Source organism: Moschus berezovskii, chromosome 16 (genome assembly GCF_049115385.1).
Source record: "Moschus berezovskii isolate FMDL1 chromosome 16, NW_MosBer_1.0, whole genome shotgun sequence".
NCBI lineage: Eukaryota > Metazoa > Chordata > Mammalia > Artiodactyla > Moschidae > Moschus > Moschus berezovskii.
The window spans coordinates 67,975,859-68,002,292 of NC_142475.1; the positions used below are offsets into that span (position 1 = coordinate 67,975,859).

A 26,434-nucleotide genomic window follows, 5' to 3' on the forward strand; every position below is an offset into this window, starting at 1 on the left:
GTCCGACTCTGTGACCCCAAGAATCACAGCATGCCAGGCCTCCCTGTCCATCACCAACTCCCGGAGTTCACCCAAACTCACGTGCATTGAGTCAGTGATGCCATCCAGCCATCTCATTCTCTGTCGTCCCCTTCTCCTCCTAACCCCCAATTCCTCCCAGCATCAGAGTCTTTTCCAGTGAGTCAACTCGTCGCATGAGGTGGCCAAAGTATTGGAGTTTCAGCCTCAGCATCAGTCCTTCCAATGAACACCCAGGACTGGTCTCCTTTAGGATGGACTGGTTGGATCTCCTTGCAGTCCAAGGGACTCTGAAGAGTCTTCTCCAACATCACAGTTCAAAAGCATCAATTCTTCGGCGATCAGCTTTCTTCACAGTCCAACTCTCACATCCATACATGACCACTGGAAAAACCATAGCCTTGACTAGACGGACCTTTGTTGGTAAAGTAATATCTCTTCTTTTTAATATGCTGTTGTATGAGGTTAGCTATGAATTAATCATATATGGCCTTTATTGTGTTGAGGTATAGTCCCTCTGCATCCCCTTTGTTGAGAGTTCTTATCATAACAGATGTTGAATTTTATCACATGCTCTTTCTGCATTTATTGAAATGAGCATATCATTTTAATGCTTATTTTATAATAATGATTATGTGGATATCACATTATCACATTAATGTGGTATATCACATTGATCTGTGGATCTTAAAGCATCTTTGTGTCTTTGGAATAAATCCTACTTTATCATGATGTATGATCCTTTCAGTGTGTTGTTTGAATGTAGTTCACTAATACTTGGTTGAGTAATTTTGCATCTGTGTTCATCAGGGATGTTGTTTAGTCGCTAAGTCATGTCTGACTCTTTTGCGACCCCGTGGACTATAGCCTACCAGGCTTCTCTGTCCATAAGATTCTCCAGACAGGAGTACTGGAGTGGGTTGCCATTCCCTTCTCCAGGGCATCTTCCTGACCCAGGGATCAAACCTGGGTCTCATGCATTGCAGGCAGATTCTGTACCATCTGAGCCACCAGGAAGCCCAATAGCTGGGATATTTATTGGCTTCTGATTTTCTCTTCCTGTGCATCCTTATCTGGTTGTAGTATCAGAGTAATGCTGGCCTCTTGAAATGAGTTTGGAAATATTCCATCCTATTCTATTTTTGGAGAAGTTTTAGAATATTTGGTATTAATTCTTCTTAAATGTTTGGTAGAATTCACCAGTGAAGCCATCTGGTTCTAGACTTCCATTTGTTGGGAAGTGTTTGATTACTTCCTTACTAGTAATGAATTTGCTCAGATCTTTTTCTTCATGATTCATTTTCAGTATGTGGGATGTTTCTGGGAGTTTATCCACTTCTAGGTTGTTCCATTTGTTGGCATTTAATTGTTCATTGTAGTTTGTTTTTCTGTAGAATTAACTGTAATGTCTCCTCATTGCTGACTTTGCATCTTTTCTCTCTTTTTATTGGTGAGTCTCGCTAAAGGTGTTTCAGTTTTATCTTTTCAAGAAAAAGACTGTCTTTTAATTTCATTGATCTTTTTATTGTCTTTTTAGTCTCTGTTTTATTTCCATTCTTTGTTATGTCCTTTCTTTACTAACTTTGGGCTTTACTTGTTCTTTTCTTTTTAGTTCTTTGTGGGCTTATTATTTCACCCAACATGTAGGAGTCACTCAATTTGGGGCTTTTTTCATGAGAAAGTTTTCCATATGTAGCTGATGATGGTATGTCCATGGGAAAAGGTGAGCTCAGGGTCCTCTTATGTCATAATTGTGAACCAGAACTTCATGCATCATGAACATACAAGAGTTTCCTTTCTCAGAATATTCAGAATCATGTCAACAATATAGATTAAATATATTAAAATTGGTATTTGATGTTTTATTTGCAGTATTCCCGACAAGGTTCCTTTGGAACTTTCCCTGCCTTTATTTTTGTCTCCATGCAGGACTCCTCTGAGTTACTTTCCAGGCCACAGAACAGTTCAGGTAACCTGAAGAAAACAACGGACAAAGACATGTACTTGGTGTTGACTACTTCCCTGTAAATATTCACAACACACACAGAGGTGTGTGTTCACACATCATGCTAGTAGACAAGATAATACTATGGCCCAGCTATTAATAGATACTGTCATTTGCATTGTTTTTTTTCTGGTAATAATGGAAAACTTGGGTCTTCTTTTACTCTCTTTGTAAAGTCCCTGTTGGACTTCCAGATCTGAGGAAGCATTGTACATGGGAAGGGTGATGTTTGCTTAGATCAATAGTAAATGACTTGCCAGGGATCTAATCTATAATCATTCTTTGAGTTAAAGAGCATTATGTTTAACTTTGCTAAAAGGGATGTAACTAGAGAGATTCCCCAGACCCCTTGAAAAGTGTTATTCTATATAGACTAGTTTTAAAGGAGCTGGGAGCAACATAAACATCACTGTTTTTACATTAATTATTCTAGCAGGAAATCATTCTAAACTGTAACACATCCTAACTGAACATAGGCTTATACTTGACCTTTTATAACCAAGATGGATTATAGTCAGTGTCAGTTATTTGGAGGCATTGAAGTGCTGAGGTCTCTTGGCTTCCATGTTATATGGCTCCCAGATGCTGTCTCTTGTCCTTATGTCAGTTTTGGTATCTTATATCCTTTTCTGCTCTTAGTTATATTACAAGCAAGAAGCTCCATAGGTCTATAGGAGACTCTTCACTCCCTTTTGAATGTCTACTCTTCTGTTATTATTCTAGCATGGTGATAGCACGTGATAGATACCCAGTGAGGAAAAGAGGGGAGAAAGGAAGGAAAGGAGGAAATGAAGACAAAAGGAGAAGGCAGGAAGGAAGTTATTAGCTAAGAAGATAGATTACTAATTACTGGAATTATCTCTAAATTAAATGTAAATAAGTTCTTGAATTATGTTACCATAGCACAGATTCTGTAATATTGCCCTTGGCAACTGGGAGATGATTTTATTTCTTACTCCTGGGATGAGTTCTGGAAAGACCATATGTGTCTATAGAGATATATGTATAATTTGATTAAAGTAACCATCTATTTTTTTAACTCACCTTTTCCTCTCTTTAGTTCACATATAAAGAAAATTCTGAAACAATAATGAGTTGTTTCTTTACGTTATATGATATTGCCACACTTAGAACCAACCTCTTGCTGGGGACTACTTTCAGCCTCTAGTAATAAGTGCACTTATTTAAAATTGTGATAGTGTGAACAGTCAATTTGCAATTAGCACTGGAATAAATCAGGTCATAATTCAGAACATATTTCCCAGGTGATTTTCTAGATGACTTTGGCAATATATCTTTGTCTAATGCAGGAGGAAAGCTTATTGACATCTGCATTGGTTTTCCCTGGAGAAGGAAACAGCTACCCACTCCAGTATTCTGGCCTGGAGAATTCCATGGACTGTGTAGTCCATGGGGTCACAAAGAGTCGAACACGACTGAACGACTTTCACCTCACCTTCACCGCACTGGTTTTCCAGGACCCACTTCCAGTGCATCCTTCCACTGACATTGAAGTGCTCCTTCCTCCATGGCCTCCCTAACCTATAGCTTCTCCTCGCCATCTACCTACAAAGGAGCAGTTACCTGTTGTTCTAGCCTCAGCTCAAGCACCGCCTCTTTTAAGAAACTTTCCTTTCAGGAAGATTTGGGTGCTCCCATGGTACTCCACTTCAACAAACATATCATCATGTCATTGTGTATTTGCATGTCAGTTTCTTCTCTAAATTATGTGCTTCATTTCTGCCTACTTAAAACATGTTGTATTGTTGGGTGCCAAGGAGGCACTTAGAAATGTTTTTTGAATGACTGAATAATGGGAGATTTTGTAATCCTAAATCTCCAGAAGGCCTTCTGGAGTAAGTCAATATCATACCTTCCAACAGGTATCCATTTCTCCTAATAGAACATGCCTTCAGTGGGATATGCTATTTTTGTTGTAATATATTATTTTTAAATACTAAATAACTAGAGAGGAACTATTACTCTACTGGGAAGAATGGTGGTAAGACATTACAGGAAAACCTGAATGAACTTTTAGGCCAACCCAATAAAAATACAATCGACCCTTGAACAATAATACAGTGTTGAAGGGCCCATCCAGTCAAGACTTTACATATAACTTTACCGCTTGCCCTCCAGATTCCTGGTTCCACATCTATGGATTCAACCAGGCAGTCACAGATGGTTTGGTACCTATTTATTGAAACAAAAATCTGCATAAAATGGATTCGGTTCCAACTCATGTTGTTAAAGGTCAAATGTAATTCCTGTTATAATTTAGAGACATTGTTTAACTCATTTTAATTAAAGCAGTTCTTTCACACTAGCAAAGCACTTTAGAATTGCCTCTGTGTGTGTAACTAATGGACAACAGATGAGGAACTGTGATGCCAAAGCCTTTTATTGGGTGTAAATTCATTTTTATGGCTCTAGGAACTTGTGAATAGAGAATATAGATTAATTCATTTGAGGCTATTGAAATTGAGAAACTATTTTACCAATATGTGGCAACAAAAGCAATTTCCTATTGTTGTATGTGTGTGTGTGCTCAGTGGTGTCTGACTCTTTGCAGCCCCATGGACTGTAGTCCACCAAGCTTCTACCCTCCAGGCGCCACTGTCCATGGGATTTCCCAGGCAAGAATACTGGAGTGGGTTGACATTTTTTATTCCAGTTCCACAGACTTAATAAATTCAAACTTTGCAGGGGAGAAGCTTCTTAAATAAAGGCTTTTAAACTGGATTACTAATGTTAGTAATACATATATACCCATTCAGTCTTGTGTGAGAAGTCTTCTCCTCTTTGGATGACTTTGATAATATGTGCATACGTGAAAAAAAAAGTCGATGTGCATAGCCAGAAAATAGAAAGTGAATTTGCTCAGTCGTGTCCGACTCTGCAACCCCATGGACTGTAGCCTGCCAGGCTCCTCCATCCATGGGATTTCCCAGGCAAGAATACTGGAAGGGGTTGCCATTTCCTTCTCCAGGGGATCTTCCTGACCCAGGGATCGAATCCGGGTCTCCCACAATGTAGGCAGACTCTTTACCATCTAAGCCAGCAGGAAAGCCCACACAGTGCCAAGTCAATTCAAATACTGCAGAACTTCCTGTATGTCTGCAGAATAGTGCCATGTCAGTACTATGGAACAACTGCCTTTTGCTTGGTCATAGTAAGGACTAGCTAGATAGGTTGTTACTTGAGAAACTGGTGTCTTCCCAGCAGCTTGAAAGGCTGGAACCAGCCTTGTTCTTGTTATACTGGGTGCCTAGCATCCATGGAGCAGTTCTTAAAAGTGAACAGCCCATTACAGCAGCCATGGGGAGCTGGGCACTCAGTAATGGACATGATCCCATCATGTAAAGCTGAGACATATCTTTAATTGGGAATAAACTAATTTCAGATTCATAAACCAAAAGAAATTGGATGGAGAGTCAGTTCATTTCAGTCACTCAGTCATAGTCAACTATTTGTGACCCATGGACTGCAGCATGCCGGACTTCTCTGTCCATCACCAACTCCTGGAGTTCACTCAAACTCATGTCCATCGAGTCAGTGATGCCATCCAGCCATCTCATCCTCTGTTGTCCCCTTGTCCTCCTGCCTTCAATCTTTCCCAGCATCAGGGTCTTTTCCAATGAGTCAGTCTTTGCATCAGGTGGCCAGGGTACAGGAGCTTCAGCTTCAGCATCAGTCATTCCAATGAATATTCAGGACTGATTTCCTTTACAATTAACTGTCTTGATCTCCCTGCTATCCAAGGACTCTTGAGAGTCTTCTCCGATACAACAGTTGAAAAGCATCAATTTGTCGGCGTTCAATTTTCTTTAGGGTCCAACTCTCACAAACATATATGACTACTGGAAAAAACCATAGCTTTGACTAGATGAACATTTGTTGGCAAAGTAATGTCTCTGCTTTTTAATTTGTTGTCTAGGTTGGTCATAGCTTTTCTTTCAAGGAGCAAGTGTCTTTTAATTTCATGGCTAGAGTCACCATCTGCAGTGATTTTGGGGCCCAAGGAAATAAATTCTGTCACTGTTTCCATTGTTTCCCCATCTATTTGCCATGAAGTGATGGGACTGGATGCGATGATCATCATTTTCTGAATGTTGAGTTTTAAGCCAGTTTTTTCACGCCCTTCTTTCACTTTCATCAAGAGGCTCTTCAGTTCCTCTTTACTTTCTGCCATAAGGGTGGTATCATCTACATATCTGAGGTTATTGATATTTCTCCCAGCAATCTTGATTCCAGCTTGTGCTTCATCCAGCCCGGCATTTCACATGACGTACTCTGCATATAAGTTAAATAAGAACAGTGACAATATACAGCCTTGATGTGCTCCTTTTCCTATTTGGAACCAGTTTGTTGTTCCACGTCCAGTTCTAACTGTTGCTTCCTGACCTGCATACAGGTTTCTCAGGAGGCAGGTCAGGTGGTCTGGTATTCCCATCTCTTTCAGAATTTTCCACAGTCTATTGTGATCCACATAGTCAAAGGCTTTGGCATAGTCAATAAAGCAAATGTTTTTCTGGAACTCTCTTGCTTTCTCCATGATCCAGCAGATGTTGGCAATTTGATCTCTGGCTCCTCTGCCTTTTTAAAATCCAGCTTGAACATCTGGAAGTTCACAGTTCATGTACTGTTGAAGTCTGGCTTGGAGAATTTTGAGCATTACTTTACTAGTGTGTGAGATGAGTGCAATTGTGCGGTAGTTTGAGCATTCTTTGGCATTGCCTTTCTTTGGGATTGGAATGAAGACTGACCTCTTCCAGTCCTGTGGACACTGCTGAGTTTTCCAAATTTGCTGGCATATTGAGTGCAGCACTTTCACAGCATCATCTTTCAAGATTTGAAATAGCTCAACTGGAATTCCATCACCTCCACTAGTTTTGTTTGTAGTGATGCTTCCTAAGGCCTACTTGACTTCGCATTCCAGGATGTCTGGCACTAGGTGAGTGATCACACCATCATGGTTATCTGGGTCATGAAGATCTTTTTTGTATAGTTCTTCTGTGTATTTTTGCCACCTTTTCTTAACATCTTCTGCTTCTGTTAGGTCCATGCCATTTCTGTTCTTTATTGTGCCCATCTTTGCATGATGGGCAAATGTCCCTTGGTATCTCTAATTTTCCTGAAAAGATCTCTAGTCTTTCCCATTCTATTGTTTTCCTCTATTTCTTTGCATTGATTACTGAGGAAGACTTTCTATCTCTCCTTATTATTCTTTGGAGCTCTGCATTCAAATGGGTATATCTTTCGTTTTCTCCTTTGCCTTTCACTTCTCTTCTTTTCCCAGCAATTTGTAAGGCCTTCTCAGACAACCATTTTGCCTTTTTGCATTTCTTTTTCTTGGGGATGGTCTTTGATCTCTGCCTCCTGTACAGTGTCACAAACCTCCATCCACAGTTCTTCAGGCACTCTGTCTATCAGGTCTAATCCCTTGAATCTATTTGTCACTTCCACTGTATAATTGTAAGGGATTTGATTTAGGTCATACCTGAATGATCTAGTGGTTTTCCCTACTTTCTTCATTTTAAGTCTGAATTTGGCAATAAGGAGTTCATGATCTGAGCCACAGTCAGCCCCTTGTCTTGTTTTTGCTAACTGTATAGAGCTTCTCCATTTTTGGCTGCAAAGAATATAATCAATCTGATTTTGGTATTGACGATATGGTGATGTCCATGTGTAGAGTCGTCTCTTGTGTCGTTGGAAGAGGGTGTTTGCCTATGAGCGGTGTGTTCTCTTGGCAAAACTCTGTTAGCCTTTGCCCTGCTTCATTTTGTATTCCAAGGCCAAACTTGCCTGTTACTCTTGACTTCCTAGTTTCGCATTCCAGTCCCCTATGATGAAAAGGACATCTTTTTTGGTATTAGTTCTAGAAGGTCTTGCAGATCTTCATTGAACCATTCAGCTTCTTTGGCATTACTGGTCGGGAAATAGACTTGAATTACTGTGATACAGAATGGTTTTCCATGAAAATGAACAGAGATCATTCTGTCATTTTTGAGATTGCATTCAAGTACTTCATTTTGGACTCTTTTGTTGACTATGAGGGCTACTCCATTTCTTCTAAGGAATTCTTGCCCACTGTAGTATATATAATTGTAATCTGAATTAAATTCACCCATTCCAGTCCATTTTAGTTCACTGATTCCTAAAATGTCGGTTTTCACTCTTGCCATCTCCTATTTGACCACTTCCAGTTTACCTTGATTCAGGGACCTCAGTTTCCAAGTTCCTATGCAGTATTGTTCTTTACAGCATCAGACTTTACTGCCATCACCAGTTGTCACATCCACAACTGGGCATTGTTTTCACTTTGGCTCCGTCTCTTCATTCAGAGCAGACATCTCATCTCACTTTTACTCCTAACTCTGAGGTTCTCCATCAGATAGGTCACCTGATCTCCCTGAACCTGCCTTTTGTAAAATGAAAGGTAGTGTGAAGATGGACCCAGAGTCTTAGACAGCTTTAAAGTTCTATCTATAGTGGTTTGTGCAGAAATTAAGTAGTTGGGTGTTGTTGGCATGAGATTCTTTCCCACAGGCTGGAAGTTAGGACACCTTGGTCCTGATTCTAGCTCTGATACTAATTAGTTTGGGGACAGTGGCCTGTTTGGAAAAGACTTGGGGACTGAGGGGTTCAACTAGGTGAGTACTGAGTTCCTTTCAGATCTAAGTATAAAGAACCCAACCCTAAGCCACCTGTAACATCACTGAATATGAAGCCTTCACTCCTGATCTGAAATGGTGCTGGGTGCCACTGGGTACACTCCTCAGTACACTGAACCAGTGTTTCCTTTCTCAGAGGTTGTTAAAGCAGAAATGGGAATCCACCATCACTTTTCAGTGTTTTAAGATGCCTAGTCAAAAACTATAGAAACTAAAGTTTTAAATTCTTCTTTTGGCTGTTATGTGTGGTAATTGACTAACTCATGGTGTATCATGGTTTTCTTATGGTAAATGGCTGGTTTCTGCTCTTTAAAGCATTTAGTTGGCAGTTAAATAGATCTAACAGGAAACAGATTGCTAATAATTACAGTCTGGTAGACCAAATTTTTCAAAATATGATTTCCTTGAAGGAGGTCTTTAGTATTGAAAAGGTGATAACCACTAGGCTGTATCATGATGGAATAACCGTTGTTAAGTTCAGTGAATGCAGATCCTCTTTATGTGACAGATGATAGGTTTTTCTGACTCCAGATAGTTAAATGTATAATTGAACGTGTTGTGTAGACCATGCTCTGCTTGGCACTGTTGACAGTAATAACCACATGTCTAAGTTCAAGGAGCCCACAGTCTAAAAGGAAAGGGAATACAGACATGTAACCATATAATTTATAATACCGTGTGCAGCAGGTACTTCCTCAGGCTCTGCCATGCTGGATTAACAATAAGTAATACCTCTCAGACGTAGGGTTTCAACCAGTGAAATGTTTGGGGGACTCTCCAAAACAGTCAAGCTTCAACCATTCTTCTCGAGCCATAGACTGACATGAACCTGAACTTGGCCCTTCCCTTTCTGCCAATGCCCCCAATAGCAGGGCTTCACCCAGGGCCACTTAGTCATAAGTGACAAGCCTCACAGTCCTATCACAAGGTAGCCCATATCTGTCAGAGTAGCACAGAGACCCCAGCACCAACCCAACCATACTGCTGTTCTGGGATCTGAAGTAAAAAGCTTTTCAAAGACTTGCCTCTCTTTGGACCACTGACCACAAATGCTTCCTTCTTCTAATCACCAATAACAAGGAGGAGCCAAGGTGGGCTTTCTGTCCAGGTACTAAGGCTACAGGGCCCCAAGTCATGTCTCCCTCTGCCCAGCTTTACTGGCCACTACCAGGGCCCTCTACTGGCAAGAGTGACCCTCCGGTTGTTTTTTTTTAATTTTTATATTAAAGCATAGATTATTAACAATGGTGTATTAGTTTTAGATGTACAGGAAAGTGATTCAGTTTTATATATATATATATGTATATATTCTTTTTCAAATCCTTTTACCTTATGGATTATTAAAGACTGCTGAGCAGAATTCCCTGTGCTATACAGTAAGTCCTCATTGATTATCTTTTTTAAATACAGCAGTGTGCACATGTCAATCCTAAATTCCCAATCTATCCGTCTCTCCCACCCTTCCCCGCTGGTAACCATAAATTCATTCTCAGAGTCTGTGAATCTGTTTCTGTTTTGTAAGTAAGTTCATTTCTATCAATTTTTTTAGATTCTTCACTTAAGTGATATCATATGATAGTTGTCTTTCTCTGTCTGACTCACTTCACTTAGTATGATAATCTCCAGGTCCGTCCATGTTGCTGCAAATGGCATTCTTTCAGTCTTTTTAATGGCTGAATAATACTACATTGTATATATGTACCACATCTACTTTATCCATTCCTCTGTTAATGGACATATAGGTCACTTCCATGTCTTGGCTATTGTAAATAGTGCTCTGATGAACCTTGGAGTGCATGTGTTTTTGAAACATGTTTTTCTTCAGATATATGCCCAAGAGTAGGATTGCTCCGGAGAAGGCAATGGCAAGCCACTCTAGTACTCTTGCCTGGAAAATCCCATGGATTGAGGAGCCTGGTAGGCTGCAGTCCGTGTGGTGGCTAAGGGTCGGACACAACTGAGCGACTTCACTTTCACTTTTCACTTTCACACATTGGAGAAGGAAATGGCAACCCACTCCAGTGTTCCTGCCTGGAGAATCCCAGGGACGGGGGAGCCTGGTGGGCTTCCGTCTATGGGGGTCACACAGAGTCAGACACGACTGAAGTGACTTAGTAGCAGCAGCAGCAGGATTGCTAGGTCACACGGTTGCTCTAGTTTTAGCATTTTAAAGAACCTCCAAACTGTTCTCCACAGTGGATGTACCAATTTATATTCCCGCCAACAGTGTAGAAGGGTTCCTTTTTCTCCACACCCTATCCAGCATTTGTTGTTTGTAGATTTTTGGACTATGGCCATTCTCACTGGTGTTAGGTCATATCACATTGTAGTTTTGATTTGTATTTCTCTAATTAAGGATGTTAAGCATCTTTTCACATGCTTTTTGGACAACTATATGTCTTTTTTAGATAAATGTCTATTTAGATCTCCCACTCCTGTTTTGATTGGGTGTTTTGTTATTTTGATAGGGAGCCACATGAACTGTTTGTAAATTTTGGAAGCTAATCCTTTGTCAGTCTCATCATTTGTGATTATTTTCTCCCATTCTGTGGGTTGTCTTTTTACTTGTGATTTCCTTTGCTGTGCAGAAGTTTTTGAGTTTAATTAGGTCCCAGTTGCTTAATTTACATTAAACAAAAGTTTCCATTATTCTAGGAGACAGCTCAAAAAAGATATTGTTGCTATTTATGTCAGAATGTTCTGCCTATGTTTTCACCTACTAATTTTATAGCGGCCAACCTTACATTTAGGTCTTTAATCCATTTTGAGTTCATTTTTGTGCATGATGTTAAAGAATGTTCTAATTTCATTTTCTTACAAGTACCTGTCCAGTTTTCCCAATACTCTTATTGAAGAGACTGTCTTTCTTCCATTGTAGGGAATGACTGTCTTTTCCCTCTGTCACCAATTCCCAGTGTCTCCTTGGACCTGTTTTTCTGAGGGAATGGGTATCATCTTACTTTGGAGAACTTTCCGAAAATGTTTTGCTTCCTTCTGTGACTCTCCTCACCAAGCAAGGACTTATAATCCTCTATACTGAGAAAGTGTAGCAGGAAAATATAGACAGAACTAGCGCTAAGGAGGGAAATGTCACTTGTGCCTGGGCAAAGGGGAAAACTCCTGAAGAGGTCGTGTTCCGGCCTGGGAAGAACATGAATCTGCCATCCAACACAGAAGGCACTGTATAGCATGTTTCCAAAACTCAAAGTAGTTCAGTGGTTCTGAAATGTAAGCTGTAAGACTGGAAACAGCAAGAGATGAGTATCTAGGGATGGCAGAGGACCACAAAGCCTAAAAGGACACATATATTTTATTAATTACCTGTGAAAGGGTTCATATTTTCCAGGCAGTACCATGAGAATTTATTCATTCTTATGGCTGTGCCTGTATTAATTCATCTAATATCTACTCCAATCTGATAAGATAGGCACTCTTACTCCCATTTTACAAATGAGGAAACTAGAGACTAGAAAAGTTAAATAAAACTTGTCTAGAATCAGCCTGTCAGTGGGATAACTGGAACTCAAGCCCAGGTCTTTTCTGGAGTCTAAAGCTAGTACTCAAACTTTATTGCCTGTATCCTTGAAAATCATTGCTGTAGCAAATGGGGCCCCACTGACAATTCTTAAACAAGAATGGCAAATAAAAACAGAACCATAGAAAAAAGTGTACATGCAACGCTATAAAGAAGCAAGAAGAGCCAAACAATAAAAATGTTAATGAATTTGTACTCATTATTTAAGCAATGAGAAACAGTGGGTATATATGATTAATTTTATTTTTTTTTATTTTTTTTATTGGAGGCTGATTATTTTACAATATTATATTGCTTGGTTTTGCCATACATTGACATGAATCTGCCCTGGTTGTCCATGAGTTCCCCTTCCTGAGCACCACCCCCCACCTCCCTCCTCCCTTTATCCTCCCTCTGGGTCATCCTCGCACACCAGCCCCGAGCATCCTGTAACATCCATCGACCCTGAACTGGTGATTCGTTTCACATATGACAACATACATGTTTCAATGCTATTCTCCCAAATCATCTCACCCTCACCCTCTCCCACAGAGTCCCAAAGACTGTTCTATACATCTGTGTCTCTTTTGCTGTCTTGTATACAGGGTTATCATTTGCATCTTTCTAAATTCCACATATATGGGTTAGTATACTGTATTGGTGTTTTTCTTTCAGGCTGACTTCACTCTGTATAATAGGCTCCAGTTTCATCCACCTCATTAGAACCGATTCAAATGCATTCTTTTTAATGGCTGAGTAATACTCCATTGTGTATGTGTACCAAAGCTTTCTTATCCATTCGTCTGCAGATGGACATCTAGGTTGCTTCCATGTCCTGGCTATTATAAACAGTGCTGCAATGAACATTGGAGTACATGTGTCTCTTTCAATTCTGGTTTCCTCAGTGTGTATGCCCAGGAGTGCGATTGCTGGATCATATGGCAGTTCTATTTCCAGTTTTTTGAGGAATCTCCACACTGTTCTCCATAGTGGCTGTACTAGCTTGCATTCCCACCAACAGTGTAAGAGGGTTCCCTTTTCTCCACACCCTCTCCAGCATTTATTGCATGTAGACTTTTGGATAGCAGCCATTCTGACTGGTGTAAGTGGTGCTGGGAAAACTGGTCAGCCACTTGTAAAAGAATGAAACTAGAATACTTCCTAACACCATACACAAAAATAAACTCAAAATGGATTAAAGATCTAAATGTAAGACCAGAAACTATAAAACTCCTAGAGAAGAACATAGGCAAAACACTGTCCGACGTAAATCACAGCAGAATCCTCCATGACCCACCTCCCAGAATATTGCAAATAAAAGCAAAAATAAACAAATGGGACCTAAATAAAATCAAAAGCTTCTGCGCAGCAAAGGAAACTATAAGCAAGGTGAAAAGACAGCCTTCAGAATGGGAGAAAATAATAGCAAATGAAGCAACTGATAAAGGATTAATCTCCAAAATATACAAGCAGCTCCTGCAGCTCAATTCCAGAAAAATAAATGACCCAATCAAAAAATGGGCCAAAGAACTAAACAGACATTTCTCCAAAGAAGACATAAAGATGGCTAACAAACACATGAAAAAATGCTCAACATCCCTCATAATCAGAGAAATGCAAATCAAAACCATAATGAGATACTATATGATTAATTTTAAAAGATTTCTTTTTAATTTTAAAAATAGTTTCAAAACAGCTTTTGTACAAACTCTATTTTCCGTCTTTTCAGTCCCAATATTTGGAGATACTTATCCTGTTTCTTGAGAGATCTGTTCCTGTGTCATTTTTTTTCATTCTCTTGGTGTCATACTATTCAATTTCAGCAGTGGAAATTGAGGTCAGAAAATAGGAAATTACAACTGCATGTTGAGAATCAGTCATGTAAGGTTCTGAAGTTCTTAGTTGCACACAGATATGCCTATTAAGGAACCCGGAAGGGGAAAGTAATGGAATAAACCTTAGCACACTTTGAACCTGAATTGTGTTCTGGTGTTGTATTTTGTTTTCCTGAGAAGAAATAAAAATCTTGTAGAACAAAGCCGCAAAACTGGTACTGACAGTCTACGTGACCTTTAAAAGTGAAACCTTTGCTGATATTTTTGGGAGAAGAATAAGCAGTTTTTACTTCAGAAGTAAGAAAATAAGTTGTTTAGGATTTATTGTGTTACTGTAACCATTTTATTTTTGCCTTTCCTGGACAGCATGGTAATGTTGATAGGTAATGTTGATCTCTTTTGGTTTAGGATACGGTAAACCAAGTGTTTATGTATATATGTTCCTTTTCTAGCCTTTGACATGTTCAACTAGCTTTGCAATCAGATGAGCCATAATTACCCAACTGCAACCAAAGTAATACTATTTCCTGATATTACAGTTAGTATTACATCCTACTAGCTAGGTGAGAGGATCCTCTGCCCTGTGTGTCTTGTTCTGGCTCTCCTCCAACTGTATCTCCATCCTCCTCAAAGTGTACCCTTTCCATGGACTGTTTTGGGAATCCAGAACCTTGGAATCCATGCCCAAACAGCCTCCTTCCTACCTCCAGGGCCCACATAAGACTTGCCAGCTCCAGACCCAAATGGTAAGAGAGGCAGATATTTGTGCAGGCTGCTCTTGGAGCATGGATATGCAGACTGGAGTATCCACAAGCCAGGAATAGGAGAAGGCTGCATGTTAGCAGCCAACACTCTCTGTGCTCCTACATCTGGGCCCAGTGCCCCGTGGAATCTAATTGGTAAATTTCAATCTGGATTTCCAGACTGTTAGGAAAGTATGCCTCTCAACCTGGGAGGATAGTACATTTTATTATCTTATCATCTTGATTTACATCTTTTAGTATTTACTTATTTGGCGCGGGGTCTCTTTTAGACTCTTGGCTGAGGCCCATCAAAAGTTAGGGGTCTGAAATAAATGACCCAATCAAAAAATGGGCCAAAGAACTAAACAGACATTTCTCCAAAGAAGACATGCTGATGAGGAACTGAGTGCTATCAATGGTAGGACCAACAAGCATAGTCTACAGACTTTGGAATGAGACCTTAAGAAGCACCTTAGTTCCTGTACTATCCAAGACTTGGTTGCTCAACTTCTTTTTTTAAAAATTTATTTATTTTAACTGGAGGCTAATACTTTACAATATTGTATTGGTTTTGCCATGCATTGACATGAATCCGCCCCGGGTGTACATGTGTTCCCCATCTTGAACCCCCCTCCCACCTCCTTCCCCATATCATCCCTCTGGGTCATCCCAGCGCACCAGCCCCGAGCATCCTGTATCATGCATCGAACCTGGACTGGCAATTCATTTCACATATGATAATATACATGTTTCAATGCCATTCTCCCAAATCATCCCACCCTCGCCCTCTCCCACAAAGTCCAAAAGACTATTCTTAAATTCTATAGACCACCCAGTATCTTCCCTATAAATTTCCTTTCTGCCTCCTTACTTTGAAAAGGGTGTCCATTACTTGCATCTCATAACCTATGTTTCTACATGGACAGTGGGTCTTTATGAATTCATTGCTTAATAGCCTAAAACATTATGTGGTAACATAGGCTGATGAACAGGCTTTCAAGCTTGTTCATAAAAATTGCACCCACTACATCAAGCAGTTCAAAGAGGCTAGTCAGATAGCTCTTATAACTGGCTAATAATAGACTAAAAGAGTTATACTCTCCAGACTTAACCAAATCTTCTGTACCTACCTGCTGTAACTGAAGAATTATCTTCACTGTTTGCTGATGACTTCATCTCTGTTTTGTATTTGCTTTGAGGTTTAGAGCTTTGTTCTCTGAGGCAGTGTATTATATACATTGGATTTTATTTCTAAGGTTCTGAATAGAGAACTTGTCATAGGAAGGGCAGATAGTAGGAAACTGCCTCTCCCTTTTCTGGAGAGGTGTTAGGGGGATACTCTGTCTCTACCAAGAGCCACCAGCCTCACGAGCCCCTTTCCCAGAGGAGAGCCTTTTGACGGCATCTGTTCTTTTCCCTCCCATCATGCTTTCTCCTCAGTATAATTTGGCTCTAATTGAGAATGTCAAGAAACTGATTTTTGGAGGCTATGGTGGCTCAGAGGTTAAAGCGTCTGCCTCCAATGTGGGAGACCCAGGTTCGATCCCTGGGTCGGGAAGATCCCCTGGAGAAGGAAACGGTAACCCACCCCAGTATTCTTGACTGGAGAATCCCATGGACGGAGAAGCCTGGGAGGCTACAGTCCAAGGGGTCGCATAGAGTCAGACACGACTGAGCGACGGAACGGATATGGAGGAGAGGAGAGATGTGCTTCTGTATTACTGACACCAAATAACTCTCCAAGGTGCTGGCTGTGGAGCATTGTGTTCCCTTGAGACACATGTTAAAATAACACAACAAAGTACTTCATCATAAGGACCAAACCAGCAATAAATCATTAGGTGCAGGAGTAATATTCACTCCTTTCAAGTATCTATGTAGTCACAAACTCATATTTTTAGAGCTGTATCATGAGTAGTAGCAAGGAGAGATAAGAAAGGCTTCCTCAGTGATCAATGCAAAGAAATAGAGGAAATCAACAGGAAAGGAAAAACAAGAGATCTCTTCAAGAAAATTAGAGATTCTAAGAGAACATTTCATGCAAAGATGGGCTCGATAAAGGACAGAAATGGTATGGACCTAACAGAAGCAGAAGATATTAAGAAGAGGTGGCAAGAATACACAGAAGAACTGTACAAAAAAGATCTCCACGACCAAGATAGTCACGATAACGTGATCACTGACCTGGAGCCAGACATCTTGGAATGTGAAGTCAAGTGGGCCTTAGAAAGCATCACTACGAACAAAGCTAGTGGTGGTGATGGAATTCCAGTTGAGCTATTTCAAATCTTGAAAGATGATGCTGTGAAAGTGCTGCACTCAATATGCCAGCAAATTTGGAAAACTCAGCAGTGGCCACAGGACTGGAAAAGGTCAGTCTTCATTCCAATCCCAAAGAAAGGGAATGCCAAAGAATGCTCAAACTACCGTACAATTGCACTCATCTCACATGCTAGTAAAGTCATGCTCAAAATTCTCCAAGCCAGGCTTCAGCAATATGTGAACCATGAACTCCCAGATGTTCAAGCAGGTTTTAGAAAAGGCAGAGGCACCAGAGATCAAATTGCCAACATCCACTGGATCATGGAGAAAGCAAGAGAGTTCCAGAAGAACATCTATTTCTGCTTCATTGACTATGCCAAAGCCTTTGACTGTGTGGATCACAATGAACTGTGGAAAATTCTGAAAGAAATGGGAATACCAGACCACCTGACCTGCCTCTTGAGAAAACTGTATGCAGGTCAGGAAGCAACAGTCAGAACTGTACATGGAACAACAGACTGGTTCCAAACAGGAAAAGGAGTGCGTCAAGGTTGTATATTGTCACCTTGCTTATTTAACTTATATGCAGAGTACATCATGAGGAATGCTGGGCTGGAAGAAACACAAGCTGGAATCAAGATTGCTGGGAGAAATATCAATAATCTCAGATATGCAGATGACACTACCCTTCTGGCAGAAAGTAAAGAGGAACTCAAAAGCCTCTTGATGAAAGTGAAAGAGGAGAGTGAAAAGGTTGGCTTGAAGCTCAACATTCAGAAAACAAAGATCATGGCATCTGGTGCCATCACTTCATGGGAAATAGATGGGGTAACAGTGGAAACAGTGTCAGACTTTATATTTTGGGCTCCAAAATCACTGCAGATGCTGATTGCAGCCATGAAATTAAAAGACACTTACTCCTTGGAAAGAAAGTTATGACCAACCTTGATAATATATTAAAAAGCAGAGACATTACTTTGCCAACAAAGGTCCATCTAGTTAAGGCTATGGTTTTTCCCGTGGTCATGTATGGATGTGAGAGTTGGACTGTGAAGAAAGCTGATCGCCGAAGAATCGATGCTTTTGAACTGTGGTATTGGAGAAGACTCTTGAGAGTCCCTTGTACTGCAAGGAGATCCAACCAGTCCATTCTAAGGGAGATCGATCCTGGGTGTTCATTGGAAGGACTGATGCTAAAGCTGAAACTCCAATACTTTGGCCACCTCATGCGACGAGTTGACTCACTGGAAAAGACTCTGATGCTGGGAAAGGTTGGGGGAGGGAGGGGATGGGGACGGCAGAGAATGAGATGGCTGGATGGCATCACCGACTCTGTGGACATGAGTTTGAGTGAACTCCGGGAGTTGGTGATGGACAGGGAGGCCTGGCGTGCTGTGATTCATGGGGTCGTGGAGAGTCGGGCACGACTGAGCGACTGAACTGAACTGAACTGATCATGAGTAGTAACTTTGTTCCACAAAACTCAAAGATGAATGCTGGTACCTGAGATGAATTGGGATGGACTGCCCACAGCAAGTTGTTGGCTTATAAACTCCTCGTGCATTATATGTAGATTAAATTCCCCCTCGTCTTACAAAGTTGGGTTTCCTGGGTGGCACAGTGGTAAAGGATCTTCCTGGCAATGCAGAAGATGCGGGTTTGATCCCTGGGTCAGGAAGATTTCCCTGGAGAAGGAAATGGTAACCCACTCCAGTGTTTTTGCCTGGGAAAGCTCATGGACAGAGGAGCCTGGCAGGCTACAGTTCATGGGGTCACAAAAGAGCTGGACATGACTCAGCAACTAAACAACAACAAAATCCTACAAGAGGAGATAGAAGCCATCAAGAGCTCCCATTCTCACATGCTACCATCCTAAAGTTGCCCACAATCCCAGCCATTCTCTCAAAGGAAAGAGTGGAACTCCTCTGCCTTGACTCCAACTAACTGCCTCCTCCAAGTCCCATCCCCCAAAATCATTGCCTGAGGAAGCTGTAGTGACCCACAGGGATGACATCCAAGACGGTGATGCAATGCTGAAGGATATACCCATATGTGCATCGTGCAAGTCACTTCTGTGAGACAAGGCAGACTGTAGTCCACCAGGCTCCTCTGTCCATGGGATTCTCCAGACAAGAATACTGGGGTGGGTTGCCATGCCCTCCTCCAGGGTATCTTCCCAACCCAGGGATCGAACCCATGTCTCTTATGTCTCCTGCATCGGCAGGCAGGTTCTTTACCACCAGCACAAACTGGGAAGCCAACTATCCCTATACAGTGGAATATTTTATTCAGCCATGAAAACGAATGACATTCTGACACATGCTACAAAATGGATGAAACTTGAATACATTGCACTGAGTAAAATGTCAGACATAAAAGAATAATATCACATGATTCCTCTCAAATGAGCTTCCCAGAGTAATCAGATTCAGAGACAGAAAGTAGAACGGTGGCTGCCAGGGGCTGGGGAGACGGAAGATACAGGGAGTTCGCATTTGTCCTCTCTACCCCTATGTGCTCTGTTTCAGGTTTCCCATTTCTCAGAAGTTTTTAGAATATGCTCCCTCAGCTGTGTAATCAGCACCTGTAGCATTCACCCCAGATTCTCCTGTGCTGTAACGGAGGAGTCTTCATGTTGGGATGGGTCATAAGTTATGTGACATTTATTTGGAGCCCAAGGGTTTATCAGATGCTTGAGCTTTGAGGTGGCCAGCTTAGGGACCAGCCTCTCCCACGGTGGGCTACAGAAACTGTAGGGGCAAGATGCTTCCTGCTGCGTGAAAAGGGTAACTTTTGAAAAAAATTCCCTTACTGCACTCAGATCAGGCCATTCCTCTGCTTAAAACTCTCTGATGACTTCATCTCTGGCTCAGATTAGAAGCCAAAATCTTTACAATGGCCTTCAAGGCCCTGCCTCTCAGAGACCTCCTCTGGTCCCCACTGCTCACTCCTGCCAGTCACACCAGGCTCCTCCTAACTCTTTAATCCCCAAGCATGCTTCTATGCCTTGGCCTTTGCATTTGGCCTCCCTTTGCCTGGAACATTCCTTGACCACTATACTTTTTAAATATGTATTTATTCAAATAGGCTGCTTTGGGTCTTAGCTGCCTCATGCAGGATCTTCATTGTATCGTGCAGGATCTTTCCTTGCAGTGCATAGACTCTCTAGTCATGGCACATGGGCTTAGTTGCACTGTAGCAGGTGGAATCTTAGTTCCCCACCAAGGGATTTAACCTGCACCCCCTGCCTTGCAAGGAGATTCTTAACCACTGGACCTGACTGTCATATGGAAAATTCAACACCCCTCCTCTGGCACTTGGTAGAACCCTTCCCTGCCTTCTGGTCTCCATAGTGACCCTCACCATCCACAGACTGTATGGTATACTTATGTATTAAGTATGAATGGTTCCTCCCTGATGGAGGCCAGAGATTTTTGAATTTTTGACCATTTCTATTTCCTCTTTGCTTAGAACAGTATGTGGTGTGTTGTACACACTCAGTGAATATTTGAATAAATTACTAAATAAAAGAATGAACTAGTGTTTGCTCCCTAGAATGGTTAGAAGTCATCAGTCAGTTCAGTTCAGTCGCTCAGTCATGTCCTACTCTTTGCGACCCCATGAATCACAGCACGCCAAGCCTCCCTGTCTATCACCAATTCCCGGAGTTCACTCAAACTCATGTGCATCAAGTCAGTGATGCCATCCAGCCATCTCATTCTCTGTCATCCGCTTCTCCTCCCGCCCCCAATCCTTCCCAGCATCAGAGTCTTTTCCAGTGAGTCAACTCGTCACATGAGGTGGCCAAAGTATTGGAGTTTCAGCTTTAGCATCAGTCCTTCCAATGAACACCCAGGATTGATCTCCTTTAGAATGGACTGGTTGGATCTCCTTGCAGTCCAAGAGACTCTCAAGAGTCTTCTCCAGCACCACAGTTCAAAAGCATCAATTCTTCGATGATCAGCTTTCTTCACAGTCCAACTCTCACATCCATACATGACCAAGGGAAAAACCATAGCCTTGACTAGACAGACCTTGGTTGGCAAAGTAACACCTCTGCTTTTTAATATACTATCTAGGTTGGTCATAACTTTCCTTCCAAGGAGTAAGCGTCTTTTAATTTCATGGCTGCAATCAGCACCGCAGTGATTTTGGAGCCCAAAAAAAAAATAAAGTCTGACACTGTTTCCACTGTTGAGTTGAGTTGAGTTGAGTTCAGTCGCTCAGTCGTGTCCGACTCTCCGCGACCCCATGAATCACAGCACGCCAGGCCTCCCTGTCCATCACTACCCCATCTATTTCCCATGAAGTGATGGGACCAGATGCCATGATCTTTGTTTCCTGAATGTTGAGCTTCAAGCCAACCTTTTCACTCTCCTCTTTCACTTTCATCAAGAGGCTTTTGAGTTCCTCTTCACTTTCTGCCATAAGAGTGGTGTCATCTGCATATCTGAGATTATTGATATTTCTCCCGGCAATCTTGATTCCAGCTTGTGCTTCTTCCAACCCAGCGTTCCTCATGATGTACTCTACATATAAGTTAAAGAAGCAGGGTGACAATATACAACCTTGACGTACTCCTTTTCCTGTTTGGAACCAGTCTGTTGTTCCATGTACAGTTCTGACTGTTGCTTCCTGACCTGCAGTGCTACACAAAAAGCTCTCTCTTTAGAATGGAATTATAAATGGAATCTGTACAGGTCCACAGTGATTCCAGAATTCTGTGACAACCAGGGTATGTTAATCCACATTACTGACAATAGTAATAATGCCAAAATCATTAGACCTTCAAGTGAACCATAATACAAAATAAACCCAACTTTCCCAGGAAACCCACATGCTCTGTGAAATTAATGGAATCAAGTCTCCTTATCAACTGCAACTCTCCAATGATACAAACTTTGGCATTTTTCCAAATTATTCACTTATTTTTGTGAATAAGTAAGGTCAGGAGAGGACGGAAAAGTTTGTATCATTACAAGTCATTGAAACTGCAGTTTTTAACCCTTGTCACCTGCCCAACTCTACACTGACAGTAAGATCATTTATGCTTCCCCAATGGGGGCTTCCTGGTGGCTCAGTGGTAAAGAATTCTCCTACTAATGCAGGAGACTTGGGAAATAAGGGTTTGATCTCTGGGGACAGAAAGATCCCCTGGAGAAGGAAATGGTAACCTACTCCAGTATTCTTACCTGGGAAATCCCATGGACAGAGGAAGCTGGCTACAATCCATGGGGTCACAAAAGAGTCAGACACAACTGAGCAACCAAACAACAAACCCCAGTAGTAGATGGAATATTCTTCAGAGAAACCTAAGGCTCAGAAGTCATCTTCCTAAATTTATTCTGCCATGTGAATCAGACTTAGGTTTTCTGATCCTACCATCCAAAGCCTTCCCATCACACTACACTGCCTCCAAAGATAATAAAATCATACCGTTTGGGATTTGTTTTTGCTGACTCTGAACTAGATTTGAAATGACCAAGCCTCTACAACAGCTTTCTACCTGTATTACTAAAACACTGACTACAGCAATGAAACTTTTCCACAGCAGAAGGAAATGATATTTTAAAGGCTCTTATCTTTTCCAGTTCATGTTTTGAAGATCATCTTGGCTTATCACTGGGGAAAATCTCTAAGTAATAAAAGAAATGCAATGAAAAAGAAAGGCGATGTATCATAAAATGTGCTTTGCATCTTGATAGTAATGTGATTTATTTATTACTGATGATAAATGTGAGAATAAATTGTTTTTGTGGAATTCATGAATAAGACAGTTTTGGTAAAGTGAAGTCTTGCTTCTAGCATTCAGCCAGTTGAATACTTTGTTGAAAAGTAAAGTAAGGACCTTGGGGCAGTTTTGCAAATGTAATTAGGTTTGCAGCTTATTAAAGTGTAGATTCAAACTTCCCCAATAGATAATATTTTTTGAATAATAATACAGATGCCAGGAGACTCTCCGAATGAGGCTGGAAAAAAAAGTGATAATCTTTTTTTAGTGTGCATCAGAGGAGAAAAAATTATCTATCTTAGAACAGCCATTGTAACTTAATCTATTCCACTTTTTCCCCAAGATAAACTATATCCAAAATAAGCCCAGTTAATTCTAACTGAAATAAATAGGTCGGTATATTCCTTTCCCATGTTAGATAGTGCTCAGTTATACATATATATCACATTGTTTTGTATCTTAATTAACAATATCCTTAGTTTGAGTGATGACTGGCAGCCATAATTTAATTAGGAGAATCTCAGCATCCCCTGATAACTGATATAATCTGAATTTGAACTGTATTATATGTCTGTTTCCATTTGGTACAGAGATTCTTGGTCAATTAAGAGCAAAAAGTAAAATCTGTATGCATGTGTGTGTGCGCACGCACTAAATTGTTTCAATCGTGTCCAACTCTTTGCGACCCCATGGACTATAGCCCACCAAGCTCCTCTGTCCATGGAATTTTCCAGGCAAGAATACTGGAGTGGGATGCCATGCCCTCCTCTAGGGGATCTTCCCAATCCAGGGATCGAATTCTTATGTCTACTGCATTGGCAGCCTGGTTCTTTACTGCTAGCACCACCTGGGAAGCCCAAAGCCTACATATTTGAAACATACAAAGTGAGGGCGTAAGGAGCGCAAGAAAGGAGAGGAAGGCAGAGACCTATTGGGATAGTGTTTTGCAGATCATGCTGAGATTCGTTTAGAAGAGTTTTCTCTTTTTGTGAGTGGAAAGGTACTGAAGAGTTTTACGCAAGGAAGGATGGGATGTGGTTTGCATTTTCCTTTAAATTGGTTTACCTGCCTTGTGGGGAAGCAGGGGAGCAAGATGGTAGCAGAGACTCCAGTCACGAGGCTGGGAAAGTGGGCCACACAGAAGAGAAAAGGAAGGGAAAAGCAGTGGAGGTGAAGAAAGCAAGACAGAATCAAGATCTGTATGACAAGTGGAATGACCTCGATGTGGTAATGGGGTGAATGTTGGGTTAAAGGGGAAGGAAGTGTCAAAGGCAAGGTCATGGCTCCTGACTTTGTCTTGGTGCCTTGACTTACAGCAGGGAGTGGATGTTTTATTTAACAAATAGGCTAAGTGGATTTGAGGGAAAGATTAACTTTGCTGTTGGATATTATATTTGAGATGTCTGGGAAACACCCAGGAAGAGATAATAAGTTAGATCTACAGTCAGAGAAGTGAGCAGGAACTGGGAAGAAAGGTTTGATGCAGAGATAAATTTTGGCTGGGGGGTGGGGGTTATCAACGGAGAAGGGAATGGCTACCCACTCCTGCGTTCTTGCCTGGAGAATCCCATGGACAGAGGAGCCTGACGGGCTGCAGTCCCTGGGTTGCAGAGTCAGACATGATTGAGCGACCAATACTCTCATTTCACCTATCAATATATAGATGCTTCAAGGTCATAGAATTAGGTGAGATTGCCAAGGGAAAGAGTCTTAGGGTGAAAAGGGAATGAGACCCTGAGAAAGGATGTTAAGAGGCTGGTACAGGAGGAGAATCCACAGGGAGAGCTGATCTCCTAAGTTACACCTCTGCTGCGATTCTTTGGGCAGATGTGTATTCCATCCCTCCCTAGGTGCTAGGCACACCAGCATGCACTGGAACTAATGCCTGACCTCAGGAGGCAGGCACTGCAGCCAGAGAGATGGCCAGGGAAGGAAAGTACTACTATCCAATGCTGTCTATGTAACGACATATGTGCAATACACAAATGTAACACACAAGCGTGTGCTGGCAGAGCTGTAGCATTCAGGATATGCAAGGTACAATGGTGTCATCATTCTGGTTAGGGTAGGAAAATCAGTCAGAGAGGCCTTTACAGAAAAACTCTGTAGCTGGGTGTTACAGGATGAACAGAAGTTCTTCAAACCAGCAAGGCAGGGAAGGGTTTTCATTGCAGAGCGAACAGCAAAATCAAGAAAGGGATGAGTCAGCACTGCTCTCAGGCAGTGGAAAGGGCTCTGCTGGGGCTGAAAAGCTGGCCATTGAGATGGGGAGGAAGCCAGGAGAGGAGCCTGGTTACCGTGCAGTTCCACACGTGATGGAAAGTTGTTCAAGGGGATCTTAAGAATCTGAATAGTTGCTAGCAAGGCACAGGAACTCAGTAAATGTTGCTGTGATGAACACATGATCAGATTTACATTTCACAAAACCCCTCTTGTGGTGGCAGAGAGGGAGAGCACATAGCCCTACAGAGACGGTGGAGCCCAGCAGAGCCAGCTGAGCCCTTGCGTGGAGGAGCAATGGCAGAGACAGGAAGGTGGACAGAGAGACAGGGAGAAGGGACCGAGCTGTGGAAAAGCTGTAGGCAGCCCGAGTGCTATTGTTATCCCACCCAAAGACAGAAGAAAACCAGAAGCTTCAGAACCTCCAAGATTTAAAGAAACTTTGATTCACCAAGTGTTTGCTGAAGACCCACCACGAACTAGGGACAGGACTTGTTAGGGGATAGCAGTGAACACAGTGCATCAGGTGTGCGTGGAGCTTCCCTACAGCAAAGAAGTAGAACCAATTCTGCTGGGCTTCCTGGGTGGCTCAGGGGTGAATCTGCCTGCCAGTGCAAGAGCTATAAGAGACTCAGGCTTGATTTCTGGGTCAGGAAGAGTCACTGGAGAAGGCAATGGCAATCCACTTCAGTAGTCTTGCCTGGGAAATCCCATGGACAGAGGAGCCTGGTGGGCTACAGTCCATGGGGTCGCAAAATAGCTGGACATGACTTAGCAACTAAATAACAACAAACCTAGTGGTAAGAGGTGGAGGATACACGGTTGGTGTAGAAGGTGGGGTAGTATTCTTTATTTTTTTGGTTTTATATTTGAGAGGAAAGGACAAAATAGCATCACATTGCCTCAGTTTCCCCAACTCAATCCTCAAGACCAAACTGCTTGGAGATACTTTGCATGAATCCAGAGATCCAGGCACAGGAACCTGTCTATTTGGTTCTGGCACTCTGTTCTTGACCATGAAGGAAAAGTCCCAAACTCAAAAAGACCATCTTTAAAATCCCAAGGGCTATAGGCCCAAACAGAACCCCGTTGTTATACGACATGTGACTGCTTTACAAAGAGCCTCATTTCTATTCTCATTCAGCCCTCCCGAGACTCTGTTCCTTAGTGAGGATGATCAGGTGTTGGGAAGGTGAAGCAACAGAGCCAAGCCTTGAATCCATCTTGATGACCTGGATTCAAGGGCACTTGTCACCTCCACATGGGTAAGGTCAGGTTTACAACTGGGCGTCAGTTGTTAATTGTGATCACATCACCTCCTGGTTCTTCATCCTCCTGTGAGTTCTTTGTCATGATATGTGCTCTACAAGTATTTATAAATCATATAGATATGGAGTTAATCAGTCTTCACTGTATCAATCTATGTTTCCTG

General features: G+C 41.7%; 1 protein-coding gene across 1 annotated transcript in view; it reads left to right on the forward strand.

The window, feature by feature from the left end:
- The window catches only part of CPA6 (carboxypeptidase A6), a 381,349-nt gene that overhangs the window by 161,158 nt on the left and 193,757 nt on the right, over nucleotides 1-26,434 (forward strand). The window contains exon 4 of the mRNA XM_088844585.1: nucleotides 1,960-1,987. Within this exon, the coding sequence (XP_088700711.1) occupies nucleotides 1,960-1,987 (28 nt within the window). The remainder of the gene's footprint in view (nucleotides 1-1,959; nucleotides 1,988-26,434) is intronic.